The following is a 19,316-nucleotide window of genomic DNA, read 5'->3' as shown; positions in this document are numbered from 1 at the left end:
TCTCCCCTATTTTCCCCCAACTGACCCCAGTGTGTGATGCTCCCCTCCCTGTGTCCATGTGTTCTCATTGTTCAACACCCACCTATGAGTGAAACATGTGGTGTTTGATTTTCTGTTCTTGTGTCAGTTTGCTGAGAATGATGGCTTCCAGGTTCATCCAGGTCCCTACAAAGGACACAAACTCATCTTTTTTATGGCTGCATAGTATTCCATGGTGTATATGTGCCACATCTTCCCTGTCCAGTCTATCATCGATGGGCATTTGGGTTGGCTCCAGGTCTTTGCTATTGTAAACAGTGCTGCAGTGAACATTCGTGTGCATGTGTCCTTATAGTAGAACGATTTATAATCCTTTGGATATATACCCAGTTATGGGATGGCTGGGTCAAATGGAATTTCTATTTCTAGGTCCTTGAGGAATCACCACACTATATTCCACAATGGTTGAACTAATTTACACTCCCACCAACAGTGTAAAAGTGTTCCTATTTCTCCACATCCTCTCCAGCATCTGTTGTCTCCAGATTTTTTAATGATCCCCATTCTAACTGGTGTGAGATGGTATCTCAATGGAGTTTTGATTTGCATCTCTCTAATGGCCAGTGATGATGAGCATTGCTTTCTAAGGCTGAATAATATTTCACCATAAATACACATTTTGCTAATCGATTCATCTGTTGATGGACATTTGGGTTGTTTCCACTTGTCCAGATTTGAGGAGCTATTTTCCACATTGTTCCCACTTGTCCAAGTTTGAGGACCTATTTTCTTTTAAAATTTTAAATTTTTGTTTTTGCCCTTTTTTTTTTTTTTGAGGCAAGTTCTCACTCTGTTACCCAGGCTGGAGTGCAGTGGCACTGTCATAGCTCACTGTAGCCTTGACCTCCCAGGCTCAAGTGATCCTCCCACCTCAGCCTCGCAAGTAGTATGTGCCACCATGCCGGTCTAATTATTGTAATTTTTGTAGAACAAAAATACAAATGGTTTAATCATGTTGCCCAGGCTGGTTTCAAACTCCTGGGCTCAAGCAATCTGCCTGCCTTGGCCCTCCCAGTGTTGAGACTCCAGGCATGAGGCTTCACACGAGGTGTGTTTTCGTTATTTAAGACTTTAATCTATCTAAAGTTGATTTTTGAACGTGGTATGAGATGTAGGAATCTGACACTTTTTTCTATGTGGGTAGCTGTTATGCTTTCCGCTTTTACATATTAATAAGTCCCTCCTTTCCCCAACTTAGACTTTCTATTAGTTGGTTTTTAACAAAGTCACAATATCCTGTGGACTAAATATGCCACAGGTAATTTAATTAACCATGAACCATCACGCTGATTATTCAGTTTGTTTTTAAGCTTAAATAATCCTGATATGCTCATTTTACCTTTTCCTTTTAGATTTTTATTTTGAGACAGAGTCTCACTTGGTCGCCCAAGCTGCAGTGTGGTGGCACGATGTCTGCTCAAGGGTTCAACCAATTCTCATGCCTCAGCCTCCTGAGTAGCTGGAATTACAAGCATGTGTCATCACACCTGGCTTTTTGTATTTTTAGCAGAGACAGGGTTTCACCATATTGGCCAAGCTGGTCTCGAACTGGCCTCAAGTGATTTGCCTGTCTCCACCTCTGAAAGTTCTGGGATTACAGGCATGAGCCACCGTGCCTGGCCTCCTTTTAAATTATTTGAGGGAGCTGTTTCTAAGACTGGAATAATTTGGCTAAAAAAGATTATGAATATTCTTTTTATTTTTTAAAGACAGGATCTTATCACCTGGGTTGGAATGTAATCATACGATCATAGTTCACTGTAGGCTCATATCCTGGGCTCAAGTGATCCTCCTGCCTCAGCCTCCTGGGTAGCTGGAATGATAGGCATGCACCACCACATGCACATAAATTTTGTACAGAGAGGGTCTTGCTATGTGGCCTAGACTTGCCTTGAACTCCTGGCCTTAAGCAAATCTCCCACCTCAGCCTCTTAAAGGGCTGAGATTAGACATGTAAGTCACTGGGTCCAGCTTCTTTCCAGTTTTAAACTATTATTTTTAATTATCTAAAATAAATGTGCAGTAAATAGTCTTTTTGTAAATCTTTGTTTTCCTGATTGTTTCCTTAGCATATAATCTCAGAAACAGAACTGATCAAAGGGTATGTGCATTTTCACGGATTTATAAGGCCAGATGCCTTCCAAAAGGTGTTACCAACTTACTGAACTGACAGGATATGAGGGTGCCATACAGTCATTTATTTATTTGAAAAACAAACAAATCTTTATTGTCTAGAAATATATACTTTTAAATCCCCCAGAAAAGATGCTATTCTCTCATTCCCCATCCTCTTTCTCTTCTTCCACACCTCTGAGACAGAGGACAGTATTATACTTTGGTAAAACTTCATCCAGATGTCCAGACAACACCCCAACTATGTATTCTTCTGTATTTGCAAGCTACATGTTCATATAGACATATTTGTAGATCTGGTTCACCTACAGATACCAGTTAGCCTCTGTAATCCATTCCCCACTTAAGTTTCACCATCACTGGCTTCTCTGTTAATCCCTTGAGGAAAGGTTTGGGACTAGGGGGTAAATCCTTTGTAATTTACACTGGAGAAGGCTGCAGGCTATTCACCATTGACCAAGCTGCCACCCATTTCTTGTGACTGCAGCAGGTACCCCCAGGCAGTCACATAAATGGACTAGGCCTGTGTCTGTAGTTCTTTGCTCTGAAAAGAGAGCTGTAGTAGCTTCTTCTTTTTATTTATCATTTTGTGGAAATAATAGGTGTTTCCTTACAATGGTTTTTTTTTTTTTTTTTTTTTTTTTTTGAGATGGAGTCTTGCTGTGTCGCCCAGGCTGGAGTGCAGTGGTGCAATCTCGGCTCACTGCAACCTCCACCTCCTGGGTTCAAGCAATTCTCCTACCTCAGCCTCCTGAGTAGCTGGGATTACAGGCATGCCCCACCATGTATGGCTAATTTTTTTTTTCTTAATGAAGACAGGGTTTCACCATATTGGCCAGGCTGGTCTAGAACTTCTGACCTTGTGATCCACCTGCCTTGGCCTCCCAAAGTACTGGGATTACAGGCATGAACCACTGTGGCCAGCCTATAATCATTTTTTATTTGGTGGTTAAAAGAACCTAGAAGCTGGGCGCGGTGGCTCATGCCTGTAATCTCGGCATTTTGGGAGGCCGAGGCAGGCGGATCACGAGGTCAAGAGATCGAGATCATCCTGGTCAACATGGTGAAACCCCATCTCTACTAAAAAATACAAAAATTATCTGGGCATGGTGGCATGCACCTGTGGTCCCACCTACTCAGGAGGCTGAGACAGGAGACTTGCTTAAACCCAGGAGGCGGAGATTGCAGTGAGCCGAGATTGCGCCACTGTACTCCAGCCTAGCGCTTGGTGACAGAGCAAGACTCTGTCTCAAAAAAAAAAAAGGACCTTGGACATTTAGACCCTGATATAAATGGTTGCATCTTCGAAGGAAAAGATGAAACTAGTTTATCACACTTCAGTGAAGAGGGATTTGGAGAATTTTGTTCTAGATGCCGTGTATTCTCCATAGAGCACTGCTGGGGATTCCCCCGATCAGTAGTACTAAAGGATAACTGAAGAGAACAGAGAGTGACATGTCAGATAAGAATCGGTCTTCTGAGGCCAGGTGTGGTGGCTCACACCTGTTAATCCCAGCACTATGAGAGCCCAAGGTGGGCTGATCTCTCAAGGTCAGGAGTTCGAAACCAGCCTGGCCAACATGGTAAAAACCTGTGTCTACCAAAAATTCAAGAATTAGCCGAGCACGGTGGTGGGCACCTGTAATCTTAGCTACTTGGGAGATTGAGGCAGGAGAATCACTTAAATCCGGGAGGCAGAGGTTGCACTGAGCTGAGATTGCTCCACTGCACTCCAGCCTGGGGGACAGAGCAAGACCCCATCTCAAAAGAAACAAACATGCCTGTAATCCCAGCACTTTGGGAGGCCGAGGCGGGTGGATCATGAGGTCAAGAGATCGAGACCATCCTGGTCAACATGGCGAAACCCTGTCTCTACTAAAAATACAAAAAAATAGCTGGGCATGGTGGCGCGTGCCTGTAATCCCATCTACTCAGGAGGCTGAGGCAGGAGAATTGCCTGAACCCAGGAGGCGGAGGTTGCGGTGAGCCCAGATTGTGCCATTGCACTCCAGCCTGGGTAACAAGAGGGAAACTCCGTCTCAAAAAAAAAAAAGAAACAACAAAAAAGAATCAGTCTTTTGAAAGTGGCAAAAAGGGCTGGGCAAAGTGGCCCATGCCCATAATCCTAGCACTTTAGGAGGTTGAGGCGGGTGGATCACCTGATCAAAAGTTCAAGACCAGCCCGGCCAACATGGTGAAACACTGTTTCTATAAAAAGTACAAAAATTAGCAGGGTGTGGTGCCAGGCACCTGTAATCCCAGCTATTCAGGAGGCTGAGGCAGAAAAATCACTTGAATCTGGTAGATGGAGGTTACAGTGAGCCACAATCGTACCACTGAACCCCAGCCTGGGTGACAAGAGTGAGACTCCATCTCAAAAATATGAAATAAAATAAAATAAATGTTAAAAAGAGTACATAGAGATATACTGTATATCTATGGTATTAAAATTTCATTAAAAGAAGAACTATTAGGGGGAAGTGTTTAAAAGGCTCCTCTAATGAGGCAATAATGAAAAAAGGTTGAGAAACAGTCCCCTACAGACCCTCTTATACATACGCACCAGAAAACATGTTTAAGAATGTTTATAACAGCCCCATTGATAACACAGATTGGGTATTCCTTATCCAAAATACTTGGGACCAGAAGTGTTTCAGATTTTGAATTTTTTCCAGATTTTGGAATATCTGCATATTCATGAGATCCCTTGGGATGGAACCCAAGCCTGAGCGGGAAATTTATGTATATTTCATATACACCTTAGACACATAAGTGTGCCTCAGCTTCCCAAAGTGCTGGGATTACAGGCGTGGGTCATGGCGCGCAGCCCATCCCACTTTTATGACTCAGAATGTTCCTGTATTTTTTACCTTAATTCCTCCCACTTCACTTTAAGACCATTTCCTGTTCTAAGGAGGCAGATAGTAGTCATCATTTACAGATGACCTTTACTTAGAACATAATGTCTGAAGCTTGCATCATTCCTAAATCTTTTCCCAAAGAATAATAATTGAAAAAAAAAAATCCCAAGCATTGAAAAGGAAAGTTGAGCGGACCCTCCCACAGCCTTACCTTCAGCAGGTTTAGGACTTTCTTGCCAAGATCCAGCTCGAAGTTGGCATAATTAGAACCACACATGTCATAGATAAACACCAGTCCATTCCTCTGAGTTTCAAAGCTGTAAATCAACCATTGAACAAAAACGTTTATAAGATGGATGAGGCAGGTGGAAAGCCTAATGCCAAAACAAAACCCGAGAGGATGGGACACATCTAGGATCAAAACAACTGCCTACCTGCACAATGATCTTACAAAAAGATCACTTATCTTTGGTATCTGCTATGTTTATTAATGCAGATTTATCCAGATTTACCAAATGCCACACTCCTCGGTTGAGAATGCGCTACAGCAACTAAGTTATTAAAATCTGAACTGTTTTCTCCCACCCCTCTGGATCTGCCTACAGAATCCTATAGCACATTCCATACTCGACCCCAAAGTTTCCTCTGCCATGAAAGTCTCCCTGATAACTGTAATCAAATATACTACCAAGTGTTTTTTCCCTTAAAGCCCCATAAATTTTCCTGTGGCCTTAACATACTCTGTGTAGCCATGTGATTCTCTCCTAGGGGACAAGAACCTGTTGTTCAACTCATTACCCCCAACAGTCCCTAGCCTGGCCCTTAAAAATAAATGGTCACTGAATTCTTTCTTTTTTTTTTTTTTTTTTTTGAGACGGAGTTTTGCTCTTGTTACCCAGGCTGGAGTGCAATGGCGTGATCTCGGCTCACTGCAACCTCCGCCTCCTGGGTTCAGGCAATTCTCCCGCTTCAGCCTCCTACTGAATTCTAATTCAGTAGACTAGAAGCCCATCTCTAAAACATATTTCAGACCTGTGGAAAGCTTTGTAGAACAAAATGCCTCTAAGCTCACTGAGAGTAAATTTGTTTTTTATGATCCAATGGAGGAAGAGAAGAAACCCACACATGGCCTTTGGAAAGCATTCTTAAAAAGTGGATTAAGGCTGGGCATGGTGGCTCACATCTGTAGTGTCAGCACTTTGGGAGGCTAAGGTGGGCAGACAGCTTGAGCCTAGGAATTTGAGACCAGCCTGGCAACATGACAATACCTCATCCTGTAGTGACCTGTGCCATAGTTCCAGCTACTCAGAAGGCTGAGGTGGGAGGGTCACTTGAGCCCAGGAGGTCGAGGCTGCAGTGAGATCATGCCACTGCACACTGCATTCCAGGCTGAGAGACAGTGAGATCTTGTCTTAAAGTAAGGCCGGGTGCAGTGGCTCATGCCTGTAATCCCAGCAGTTTGGGAAGCCAAGGTGTGCAGATTGCTTGAGCCCAGGAGTTCAAGACCAGCCTGGGAAACATGGCAAGACCCTGACTCTATTTTAAAAACAGAGAGAGAAAAGAAAGAAAAAAAGTAGATGAACAGGTATTAATAGTAAGTCATGGCCAGGTGTGGTGGCTCACGCCTCTAATACCAGCACTTTGGGAGGCTGAGGTGGCCTGAGGTCAGAAGTTTGAGACCAGCCTGGCCAATATGGTGAATTCCCATCTCTACTAAAAATACAAAATTAGCCGGACATGATGGCACATGTCTGTAATCCCAACTACTCGGGAGGCTGAGGCAGGTGAATTGCCTGGGCACAGGAGGCAGAGGTTGCAGTGGGCTGACATTGCAACACTGCACGCCAGCCTGGGTGACTGAGCGAGACTCTGCTTCAAAAAAAAAAAAAAAGTAAGCCTACTCCCAGATCAAACGGAGGAACATTTGAAGATACAGAAAGTATCCCTCAGACCACTTTTCCAGATTTATAAAGATTTCTCAAAGATGTACTTTTCCACCAAGCTGGATCCATACTTACATCTGATTTGCAGACCCAAATGGTCATTAGGAATAAATTATTTGATTGGACTACTCACAGATGACAGCAACAGTTTTCTCATCTATTTAAAACTGAGAAAACTGGCACAAAACACATTCCTGAAATCAGGAATCTCAGTGTTATTGTGGTTTTTTGTTTGTTTTTGAGAGAGAGTTTTGATCTTTTCACCCAGGCTGGAGTGCAACGGCACAATCTCGGCTCACTGCAACCTCTGCCACCCGGGGTCAGGTGATTCTCCTGCTTCAGCCTTTCAAGTAGCTGGGTCTACAGGCCTGTGCCACCACACTCAGCTAATTTTGTATTTTTAGTAGAGATGGGATTTCTCCATGTTGGCCAGGCTGATCTCAAACTCCTGACCTCAGTTGGTCCCACCCACCTCGGCCTCCCAAAGTGCTGTGATGACAGGCACGAACCACCGTGTGCTGCCTCAAATTTATTTTGTATCCTACTATTTTTGCAGCATCACCTCCTGGGAACCTTCGTATCTTCATCCCTTTAACAAATTCCAAGACAGAAGTGCCCACCCATGAGCTAACACTTCAAAAATGTCTAATTCTGAGGTACATGACAGTTTTTGCAGCAGACTTGGTTTCAACTGGCCCCTGGTGTGCTAAATCTGGACTCCTTTTTCTTATTTATTTGTTTGTTTGTTTTTAGTAGAGACAGGGTTTCATTCTGTTGCCCAGGAAGATCTCAACTTTTGAGATCCCCCTCGGCCTCCCAAAGTGCTGTGATTACAAGTGTGAGTCACTGCACCCAGCCTGTGACTCCTTTTTTGTAATCCCAGAGAGGCTATGATTCACAAAGAACCAAGATGCTGCTAAAATGTGTGGAACAGGCCAGGTGCAGTGACTCCCACCTGTAACTCAGAATTTCGGGAGACTGAGATATGAAGATTGCTTGAGGCCAGGAGTTCGAGACCAGCCTGGTCAACACAAAATTTAAAAATTAGACAGGTGTGGTAGTGCATGCCCGTGGTCCCAGCTCCTTGGGAGACAAAGGCAGGAGTATCATTTGAGCCCAGGAGTTGAGGCTGCTGTGAGTTATAACGATGCAACTGCACTTCAGCTGGAGCAACAGACACCCTGTCTCTTAAATAAAAACAAAAAAAAAAGTATGTGGCACAGTTATTGATCAGACTATCCAGATCGAGATACTTCCTGTTTCTCCATGAGCTCCTCAAGGTTCAAATTTAAATTATGGGTTTTCCCCTCATCACTCCAGCTGTGGCAGGGGACTAAAACATAAACAAGTCAGTGAAGGGGCAAAGAGAATTTCAGAAAAAGAAGCTTAGATGCATAATGAGTGATCCAGGTTCTGTATTCCCAGATCAAACTGCTCATCTTGTGAAGACACATAAAACACAAATGCAGTAAGATTTTCACACTTTTGGGTGTAGACTAAATGTGTGTTTGTTTATATATAAATGTGTTTTGTGTGTGTGTGTGTGAATGTGTGTGTGTGTGTGTGTGTGTGTGTATTTGGAGACATCTTTTTACCCAGGCTAGAGTGCAATGGCACAATCTCTACTCACTGCAACCTCTGCCTCCTAAGTTCAAGTGATTCTCCTGCCTCAGCCTTCCAAGTAGCTGGGATTACAAGTGCCCACCACCACACCTGGCTAATTTCTCGTATTTGTAGTAGAGATGAGGTTTCACCACATTTGTCAGACTGGTCTTGAACTCCTGACCTCAGGTGATCCACCCACCTTGGCCTCTCAAAGTGATGGGATTACAGGTGTGAGCCACCATACCTGGCCAGAATATATATATATATATTTTAAGACAGCATTTGACTCTGTCACCCATGCTGGAGTGCAGTGGCACCATCATGGCTCACTGCAGCCTTGACCTCCCAGAGCTCAGGTTATCCTCCCAGCTCTGTCTTCTGTGAGTGGCTGGGACTACAGGCACATGCCACCATGCCTGGCTGATTTTTTATTTTTTGTAGACACGAGGTCTTCCTATGTTGCACAGTCTGGTCCCGAACTCCTGGACTCAAGCGATCCTCTTGCCTGACCTCCCGAAGTGTTGGAATTACAGGCATGAGCCCCTGTACCCCATTTAAGATTGACAATGACAGCTGACTGATTCCCTTCTGAGTGTGATTCCTGAGCTACATGTTACAGAAAAAAACAAGAAGTTTAAACACAGTCCTTGACATTTGTTAAAAAAACAAACAAACAACAAACAAGCCAAGAGGCCAGATGCAGTGGCTCATGCTTGTAATCTCAGCATTTTGGGAGGCCAAGATGGTAGGATTGCTTAAGCCCAGGAGTTCAAGGCTGCAGTGAGCTACGATTATGCCATTGCACTCCAGCCTAGTGAAAGAGCAAGACGTGGTGTCAAAAAAAAAAAAAAAAGAAAAAGAAAAGAAAAAGAAAGAAATGGAGGGTAGGAGATCCATGAGGGGCTACCAGGAAGATGGATGATGGATATGTAGACGTTAATGATACCATTCTCTCTTGATGTACAGAGATTTGGATATTTTCCTTTATATATTTTAAAAAGAAAGTTCCCTGCTCTAAAGGAGCTCACATTCTAGTGGTAGATGAAAAATCTAGTAACAGTGTAAGATGAATGATATCACAAGACTATGTATAATGTAAGTACATAAAGACTGATATTCATAATAACTTCTGTTAAGGTCAGAGGGAACCTGATTTCATTTATGGCAGGTTGGAGTGTGAGGGAGCTAGTCATAGAAGCTGGGTTTTGAAGAAAGGGTAGAATTTAGTAAAGACGAAGGGAGAGGTAAGACCACTGTAGTTCAAGGTAACACAGGAAAACAAGATTTTCTATTCACTGGGGAGAATGTTGTGCTTAGAGAAAAGAGTTCACATTTATTTAGCTTATATGCTCCCTCTGGATAATTGGGAGTCACTGAGGGTTTTTAGGAAAGGAATGAATATCATAAAACCTAAGTTTTAACTATGTTTAGCTGTGTGGTCGCCTTGTGGGATCTAACACTCAAACGCTGAAAAAAGCACGATGTGGCCTCCTCCATGCATCCTGCCATTTTTTTTTTCAGGGTGGAGAAATATTGAATAAAATCAGCGTCAAGAGAAAGTCACTTGTATAATCTGTCTCCCACGTTTATTGCTGGCCAGACCAGGGGCACCTGGGTTGAAATCAGGCTGACCTCTGGACAGCTGCACTAGTGCACTGTGTCTCGGGGGAATCTCAGGGTGACTCTGAGGCTGAGCCCCAAAGGCCAAGGGAGCCAGCCCCACAGGCTGGGGAGCCCCAAAGGCCAGGGGAGCTGTGGCTGTACTGCCACCACCCTGCTGGGTGTGCGCTGCCCAGGCCTCACTCCTTCCGGAGCTTGTGCTTGGCTGTGCTGCTCTTGGAGCAGAGATGGAGGAAGAGGGTGCCGGCAGGAGGGCGGGCTCACAGCTCCTGCAGCTCGTAGTCATGGGCCCACTCAATATTGCCCCACTTCTGGATCTGACACTCCTCCAGGTGTGACAGCAGCACAGCCTGCTCCACCGTCAGGCGCAGGTCAATCAGGTCCAAGGTCAGCACCATGGACTTAATTAAGCTGGGTAGCCACAAACTTAATGCCTTGCAGAGCCCACGTGTTGTAAGAGGCCAGGTGGCTGACAAGCACCTCCCGAGTCTTGGCAGGGATGCTGGGTCCCATTATGCTGGTAGAGGAGCTGATCTCCACGCCATATCTTTTCGCAGCCCATTCTATGATTGGATCCCACTCATTCCTTTGAAGTTCCACTAATGTCTCTGGCTCCTCCACCCTGTAGCAGACGGTGTCCGTGTCCAGAAAGTTCACGGCTGCCCGGATCAGCTGATCCTTATTTCTCTGGGTTGGGTTGTCCAAGGATGTGTTGCACAATGTGGTCAGGTGCATGGTGTAGTACTTGATGGTATCCTGCTGGGAATCCCATTCAGTGGCCACTGCGATGGCCAGGGCCTCGCTGGGCACGGTAAAGAGCTTGGCTTGGGGAGTTTTCAGCTTCCTGTGGTCCAGGTTTATCTCAGAGCCACCTTCACCCTGTGTGATGCTGACATTCTGATAAAACCTCTTCCTTTCTGTCGGCGGGGCGTTAAGCTCGGGCTGGAGACGGGATGGTTGGCCTCGGACTCTTAGAAGCGCTGGGGCCACCCGCAGGCCGATTCAGGAGGCGGCGTCCCCCGTCCCACAGCCGGTGGCAGCTCCTCCACGTCGCACCCGAGGGTCTGGGAGGATGCGCGGCGCGAAACCTGGAGCAGGAAACTGAGCGAAGGGACCTCCAAAGCCGCAGGTTCGGGCTGTACGGAAACCTCTCACCGCCCGCTCAGAGCCCGCAGCCTCCCCTGGATGCCGCCATCTTCCACATGACCTTTTTTTTTTTCTTTTCTTTTTGGGGAGGGAGGGTGTCAGCGCCCTGAGGAACAGGAGGGCGGGCGGCGTCGGCCGGCTGGGGGAGCCCGGGTCCTCTCCTCGTGCCTCCATAGGGCGAGGACCTCGAGGCTGGGAGGGCCCAGAGCTGGGTCCCAGGAGCCGGGCTTCCTGATAGCGGCCTCGCGGTCCTACTGGGCTTCATTTTCCCGCCGGGTTTGCGCGGTCAAGGCTTCGGGTCCCTCTGTGCCCCTCATCTCTGCCATGGGCTTTTGGAGAAGGCGGGTGGGGGTTACACCTGTTTGGTGGAAGGGGACATGGGGGGCATTGCAGAATCTGCGGGGAATGCCAGGGTCTCTTCCCCCCACCCGCAGTCCCGGCGGGACGGAGGCCACAGCTCCCCCACCTTCCCGGCTAAGCTCTGTGCACCTAGCCACGGTTCTTGCCAGGGGCTCAGATTCGGCTCGGGGGTAAACTGGCTCAGGTGTGTGGGACGGGGGACGGCGTCCCTGCCGGCCTCGAATGCTGCAGCAGCGTCGTGTGGCCAGTGGGGACCTGCCCCGAGCAGATGGCGCTCACCGGCGACCTGCCCTTTTGCGTCCTGGCTGACGGGATCCGGGCCGTTCGGTCCCCGCGCGGGACCAGGGCGTGAGTCGGGCGCCATCCCCTCCCTGCCAGGCTTCATGGCGCAGGGCGTGGGGGCGGCCAGGAGCCGCTGCAGCTCTCGCGGCCCCGCAGAGCCAGCCGAGGCCCTCGGAGGACTGGCCCTTCTGTTTTACTGGGCTCGAAAACCAAGCCTGGGCCATTTTCCGCCACCGGAACTGCTGGGAACGCGGCGGGAAAGGGTGACTCGGTCGCTGCCAGCCTTCACCCTGCGTCTGAAGTTTGAGTGGAGTTCTTGGTGCCCAGGCCCCTCCGCCGCGGGAAGGTGACGGCCCTCGCTGGCCCGCTGCACGACCCTGGGCGCCCCGGGCCTGTCCACCGCAGCCTCTCGCGGGCCGGGCCGCAGCATCTGGCTGCGCGCTTCCGGGTCGGGCAGGGAACGGCCAGGGTGGGACAGGAATGGGCTTGGGGACCCGGCACTCCCCACCGAGATGGGGCGACGCCCAGCTCCCCGGCCCCTGCACATCGACCCCCTAGCTCCCTCATGCACTGGCTGCTGCTAAAAACAATGCTAGCCTAAAGATATAGGAATCTCTTTGACAAAATGACCTTCATGTTAAGGGGAAATGCTGTTTATCTACTCAGACATGCATCTGTGATGTTCATCGTCTTGTTTCAGTTATAATAGTTGTCTTGTTTCTTTTCCTTGATTTTGTTAATGTATATATACCTTAACACGGGGTAGGGAGAAGTGGCACAGTGTATTGCATTATATACATTTATCATTGAATTACCTAATGTTACATTGTAGATAAACACTATTAAGTGGTAATACTTGAAAAGGAGCCCTTATACAATAAGTCTTAAGAAATAATGTTTGTAATAAACTTAACTATGTTACATATCAACAGGCAAAAATATAGAATGTTACATAGTGTTATATGATTAAATTATAGTTCTTGCTGGAAAAAAAAAAAAAAAAAAAAAACAACCAACCTGCCTCTCTGCAGCCACCCCAACCGGCAAAAGGTGCTGATCATCGGGGGTGGAGACAAAGGTGTTCTGCGGGAGGTGGTGAAGCATCCCTCCGTGGAGTCGTGGTCCAGTGTGAGATCTTCGAGGATGTCATCCAAGCCTCCAAGAGGTTCCTGCCGGGGATGGCTGTTGGCTATTCTAGCTTGAAGCTGACCCTACATGTGGGTGATGGTTTTGAGTTCATGAAGCAGAACCAGGATGCCTTTGATGTGATCATCACTGACTCCTCAGACCCCATGGGCCCCGCCGAAAGTCTCTTCAAAGAGTCCTATTACCAGCTCATGAAGACGGCCCTCAAGGAAGATGGCGTCCTCTGCTGCCAGGGTGAGTGCCAGTGGCTGCACCTGGACCTCATCAAGGAGATGCGGCAGTTCTGCCAGTCACTGTTCCCCGTGTGGCCTACGCCTACTGCACCATCCCCACCTACCCCAGCGGCCAGATCAGCTTCATGCTGTGCAGCAAGAACCCGAGCACCAGCTTTCAGGAGCCGGTGCAGCCGCTGAGGCAGCACCAGGTGGCACAGATGCAGCTGAAGTACTACCACTCCGATGTGCCCCGCGCCGCCTTCGTGCTGCCCGAGTTTGCCCGCAAGGCCCTGAATGATGTGAGCTGAGCCCAGGCGCCACCACTGATGCCAGCCAGGACCTCGGACCAGGGAGCCTGCAGAGTGCCTGGGCCCCTCCAGCCCTGGGCCAGTCCTCCTGCCAAGTGTTACAAGCACCAGAATGCTGCCCGGCCTGCCCTGCTGGGCGGACTGTCTGTGTGTCTGTCTCTCGGCATTCCACCTCCTATACCAGCTGGTACAGCGCCATCTCTCTGCCTTCTGTTGCCCCTCACTCACCAAACACGTGTATTTATAACAAAGAAAAAAAAAATGAGAGTTCTGACTCCAAGCCTTCCATGGAGGAAGGCCAGTACTGGATTTTCTGGGGAAGGAGCCTCTCATTTTTTCTCCCGAGCTACAGAATTTCTAAGGAACCCATATACTGGAAATTATACCTGAAGGCCGGTCACAGGGAAGAAAGAGCTGAGAAGTCTACACTTCCGCTTGGAGAGTACAGCGCCACTGAGAATGCTGGTCCACACTCCCTGGAAACTTCTCCTCTTTAGAATAATGCTGTGTGTGTGCTGTAGGTCTATCTCCCACTGCGCATCAACAGCAGAAGCTACGTGCTATCAAAGTCACATCAAGAAGGCAGCAACGCATGCACCAGACAGGCATCCACCTCAGACAATCCCTTAGTGATTCCCAATATGTCAGTCCACAGTATCGATCAAGTTATACATCACTGTTTCTCACTACCTCAGGTCTCAGTCCCCAGTATGGCACTTTTTTTGGAGACAGAGTCTGACTCTGTCACCCAAGCTGGACTGTAGTGGCATGATCTCTGCTCACTGCAACCTCTAGCCCCCGGGCTTAAACAATTCTCATGCCTCAGCCTCCCCGAGTAGCTGGGACTACAGGCGCATGCCACCATGCCTGGCAATTTTTTTGTATTTGTGGTAGAGACAGGGTTTTATCATGATTCCCAGGCTGGTCTGAAACTCCTGAGCTCGGACAATCTGCCCGTCTCAGCCTCTCAAAGTGCTAGGATTACAGGCATGAGTCAACTTGCCCGGCCACAATATAGCACTTCTAATCCAGAGGGCCAGCCAAAGATGTCGAGAGCAGTAAGAAACTGTAAATTGCAAACACCAGGGAAAAAAGAATAGCAGAAAGACAGCATGGGAGGATACAAATAACTGCCCAAGTGAAGAAGCCAGGGTCTTAGAACCAGCTGGGCTAACAGGTGATGACTGTCAGAAACTTCCTGGGGCTTGAGTTGAATTGTCCCCTGAATTGTAACCATCCCATTTACCTTAGCAGGGGGAGTGATGACATGCTTATGCACGTGTTTTTATTCAGGATGATTTTTGCTTAACTTTATACTTTTGGACTTTTCCTTGAATTTTTGTTTTTGTTGTTTGGGGTGTGTGTGTGTGTGTGTGTGTGTGTGTGTGTGTGTGAAAGATCTCACTCTGTCACTCAGGCTAGAGTACAGTGGGCATGAGCACAGCTCACTACAGCCTCATCCATTTAGGCTAAAATGATCCTCTTCCCACCTCAGCAACCTCCCCCACCCCCGCCCCATCCCAGAAGCTGGAACTAAAGGGGCACGATACCATGGCCAGCTAATTTTTTGTATTTTTTTTTTATCAGAGACAGGGTTTCACCTTGTTTTCCAGGGTAATCTCAAACTCCTGGCCTCAAGCAGTCTACCTGCTTCAGCCTCCCAAAGTGCTGGGATCACAGGTGTGAGCCACCTCACCCAACCCTCCCCTGTGCGGTGTTCGCGCCAAGGGCTTGAGACAGCAGCGTGACTCACCCCATCTTGGCTGCTGGACCTATCTGCACTCCCCCATCTCGAGGGCTGTCAAGCTGAGACAAAGGCTGAGGGCTGAGTCACTGAAGCAAAAACAGAATACAAAGCAAAGGTCTGTGGTTTATGAGGACATTGTGTTGTCTGCTTTCATGTCCCCATCAGTCTCTGTGTAAGCAAAAAACTCACTGCAATTGAGATGCCTAAGAGGGACAAGAGACCCCTGCCCATATTTTCCCTGGAGCTAAGCCTTTGATCTAACTCCTGTTGGAAAACAGGTTTAAAAAGCCACCTTAAAGGCGCCATTGTTTGTTTGCACTGTGCATCTTTGAAAAACAAACTGCTTTGTAAACTATTATCACAAACCCCTTAAACTACTTTGTGAACGGTTATCACAAGCCCCTGATAACTATTTTTTTTTTAAACCTTTGCTTTTTCTTCTCTCCATCCAGCTTTATTCCTCACCGTCTCCACTGCCCTGATACAAATCCTAAACTCTCGCCTTGTCTGATGCCTTCATTTATTTTTTATTTTTTATTTATTTATTTTTTATTTTTTTTTTTTAGGGAAAAAGAGAAAAAGAAGGGGAAAAAAAGAAAAAGAGGGAAAAAGGAATATTACTTCATTCCTAAAATGGGTTTCAATAATGGCCGATCAATATTTTGAGTGTTTAAAGTGGTTAATGCATATTTTATGTGTTTAAAATGGAGACCTCTATTGTGTTTATTTGTTCTGGCTCTGAGTTCAAATCCTGGATATCGTTATCAATTTGTTGTCTCGTTGAATCTAAATCTCACTATGTGTCTTATATATCTGGGTGTTAAGATCTCTTATTGTTACATTAATCCTTTTACCCTTGTATCCTTATAGCTTTGAAATCTATTTTGTCAAATGTGAAAATTGCAACTCCTGCTTTTTATTTATTTATTTTTGCTCTCCATTTGGTTGGTACGTTTTTTTTTTTTCAACCCTTTATTTTGAGTCTATGTATATCTTTGGATATACCGTTGGATTTTGTCTGTATCTTTTGATTGGGAGATTTGGTTGATTTAACTTTAGGGTTACTGCCATTTGATATTAACTGGCTATTTTGTCCTTTTGTTGATAAAAATTCTTCTTTATGTTAATGCTCTTTACTTTTTGGTGTATTTTTAGAAAAGATCATACTGGTTGTTCCTTTCTGTGTATAATGCTTCTTTTAGAAGTTCTTGTAAAGCAGGCCTGGTGGTAATAAAATCTCTGAGTACTTGCTTGTTCCTAAAAGATTTTATTTTTCCTTCAAATGTAAAGCTTAAATTGGCAGGATATGAAATTCTGGGCTGAAAGTTTTGTTCTTTAAGTATATTGAATATTGGCCCCCACTCTCTTCTAGCTTGTAGGGTTTCCGTTGAGAGATCTGCTGTAAGCCTAATAGGCTTACCTTTATGGGTAACTTGATCTTTCTGTCTGGCTGCCCTTAATATTTTCTCCTTCGTTTCGATCTTGGTGAATCTAACGATTATGTGCCTTGGGGTTGGTCTTCTTGAGGAATATCTTTGTGGTGTTCTCTGTATTGCCTGGGGTTGAATAGTGTCCTGCTTTGCTAAATTAGGAAAATTTTCCTGGATAATGTCCTGGAGAGTATTTTCCAGCTTGACTTCATTCTCTCCGTCACATTCAGGTACACCAATCAAGCGTATATTAGGTCTTTTCACATAGTCCCATATTGCTTGGAGACTTTGCTCATTCCTTTTTATCCTTTTTTCTCTATTCTTGTCTTGTCGTTTTGTTTCATTAAGTTGGTCTTCGACCTCTAATACCCTTTCTTCTGCTTGATCCATTCGGCTGTTTAAGCTTGTACATATTTCACTCAGTTCTCGTGTTGTATTTTTCAACTCCATAAGTTCATTTGTATTCCTCTCTATATTGTCTATTCTTTTCAACATTTCATCGAACCTTTTTTCCAAGTTCTTAGTTTCTTTACATTGGGTTAGAACAAGTTCCTTTAACTCCCAGAAGTTTCTTATCATCCACCTTTTAAAGCCTACTTCAGACAATGGAACACAGTCCCCTTCCATCAGGGCCCGTTCAGTTACTGATGAGTCCCTTTCCATCAGGGCTTGTTCGGTTGCTGATGAGTCCTTTTCCATCAGGGCCTGCTCCGCCGCTGATGGGTTCCGACCTTGAGTATACTCGGCCTTCCTAGGCTGTTTTTTTCCCTTCATTATAGATGAACCGCCTTTCTAATTAGTTTTCTGAGTCGACGTCCGACTTACTGATTCCCAGTGCTGGGATCCGAGCCACCCACTGTGGCAGCCTAAATAGCAGCGATAAGACTGATGGTGCTCTTCTGCCCGGGAATCTGGTCTGGCTTCCCTCTTGAGTCCGCAACAAGCGGCTCTGACTTCCCGGAGCTCCAAACTCTGGTCAGATTAGGGGAAGCAGTCCCGTTGGCTCTGCGTGAAGAGCTGCTGCGCCGAGACGCTGGCAAAACCGCTGCGGCGGCCACAAGAGTCGCGCTGGCGACCCGTGGGGCTCCTCCACTGGGAATCGGCTAATCGGTGAGTGACAAAAATTCGTCTAAAGATGTGGCGTCGTCTCGTTCTCTGAGCTTTCACTGGGAGCTACAATCCTGAGCTGTTAGTGGTCGGCCATCTTGAATCGATCCTCGATAACTATTTTTTATGGAGTTTCTATTTCCTTTCTCTTTATCCCTTTTCTGCTGAGATAAAGTAAATGTAAACAAGAAAAAAGGTATAAAAGCTGTAACCCACAAGAATAAATTTGCTGCATTTTAACCATAAGTTACGCAGACCTCCAGACTCTGCTTTCCTTTATTCTTTCACTTCCGTGCACTCTCTCCCTCAGGTTGAACAAGACATCTACGTTGGCGGTCTCTGGAACTCCCGCAGGTCAGTAGCCCCCCGGCAGACGTGCCGGACCCCAACACTCCCCTGAATGTTGAGTCTCAAAATCCTCTAAGTGGCATTATTCCTGTTATGCAGACAAAGAAAATGAGGCCCTAGAGGGTTCTGATATGAACAAAAAGAACCAGCACAGGTCATCTCCTCCTCATTCTCTTTCAGTAAGTAGTTTTCCCTACACCGAAGACTGCTGGTAATTGACTTTCTCAGCTTCTGTTTTCCTGACCAAGAGCCAAGGTGGTAAAGAGACAGAACAGCCACTATCTTGAGAGTGCCTGGAAACACGCTGAGTCCTGAAGGACATGGACTGTTTTCTATTCATATCATTGCCCAGGGCACATCCTAGGAGAAGGATGAAGGCACTGCCGAATTCAATCAAGTCAAAAACTGTCACTTTCCTACCTGCATGTAGACCACCTAAAAAATAATCTCAATGCTTACCTATCCACAGCTCTGTCTAGCAAGTAAAACAGAGCCTGAAGTCCACATGTTGGACTGACTTGTGGGGATGATGCAACCTGGCAGTAAAGAGGGCAATGGAGGCTCCTGTTGGGTCCCGAACATTCTAAAGCAAATAAAACAAGAAACATTTAAAAATCAAATAGAAAACCAGAGCAGTTACTAAGACATATAGTGGATAAGGGTTTGATACGTGAAGAAAGCAGATGCTAACAGTAATTCCCTGACCTCACCCATTTCTCCCCAGAGGGAAGAATGTTAATATCATCCCTTGGCTGATTCTCTCAGGACTCCCTGGACCTTATTTCTGTGGTAAGAAAAAAAATCACATTCTCTTAGCTCTTCAACTGCTGACAGATCAAAAGATGACTTCCTAGCTAACTTCCCCAGCAGGATGGCCAAAGAAACAAGCAGCAGGAGAGAACCAGGCAACAGGACCATGATTTCCACCCTCTGCCATTAAAAAACTTGTTGGGGCTTGAGTTAAAAGTGCCATTAAATGTTTACTTGAAAGGCTGAGGTCTCAGCTAAGTGGAGGGCTTGTGTTAA

At 46.3% G+C, this 19,316-nt stretch overlaps 1 protein-coding gene and 3 pseudogenes across 5 annotated transcripts in view; 1 reads left to right on the top strand and 3 right to left on the bottom strand.

The window, feature by feature from the left end:
• Positions 1-2,239: 2,239 nt before the first annotated feature.
• Positions 2,240-5,310, bottom strand: LOC100396407 (small nuclear ribonucleoprotein F pseudogene; annotated as a pseudogene).
• LOC118145082 (tyrosine-protein phosphatase non-receptor type 9-like) overlaps positions 5,242-19,316 on the bottom strand; it is a 27,750-nt gene continuing 13,675 nt past the window's right edge. Inside the window, exons 4-5 of one of the 5 annotated variants that reach the window (XM_078333785.1) lie at positions 18,750-18,873; positions 5,242-5,350 (exon numbers count right to left, since the gene is read on the bottom strand). In XM_078333785.1, coding sequence (XP_078189911.1) covers positions 18,766-18,873 — 108 coding nt within the window. In that variant the 3' untranslated portion in view covers positions 5,242-5,350; positions 18,750-18,765. Of the gene's footprint in view, positions 5,351-17,967; positions 18,874-19,316 lie in introns of those variants that run through there. The other 4 variants (XM_078333784.1, XM_078333786.1, XM_078333783.1 and 1 more) reach the window with 4 other exon arrangements.
• On the bottom strand, positions 10,235-11,079 carry LOC128928938 (ATP synthase mitochondrial F1 complex assembly factor 2 pseudogene; annotated as a pseudogene).
• On the top strand, positions 12,992-13,840 carry LOC128928937 (spermidine synthase pseudogene; annotated as a pseudogene).

Source organism: Callithrix jacchus, chromosome 8 (assembly GCF_049354715.1).
Source record: "Callithrix jacchus isolate 240 chromosome 8, calJac240_pri, whole genome shotgun sequence".
NCBI lineage: Eukaryota > Metazoa > Chordata > Mammalia > Primates > Cebidae > Callithrix > Callithrix jacchus.
This window is presented reverse-complemented; position numbering and strand designations above follow the sequence as displayed.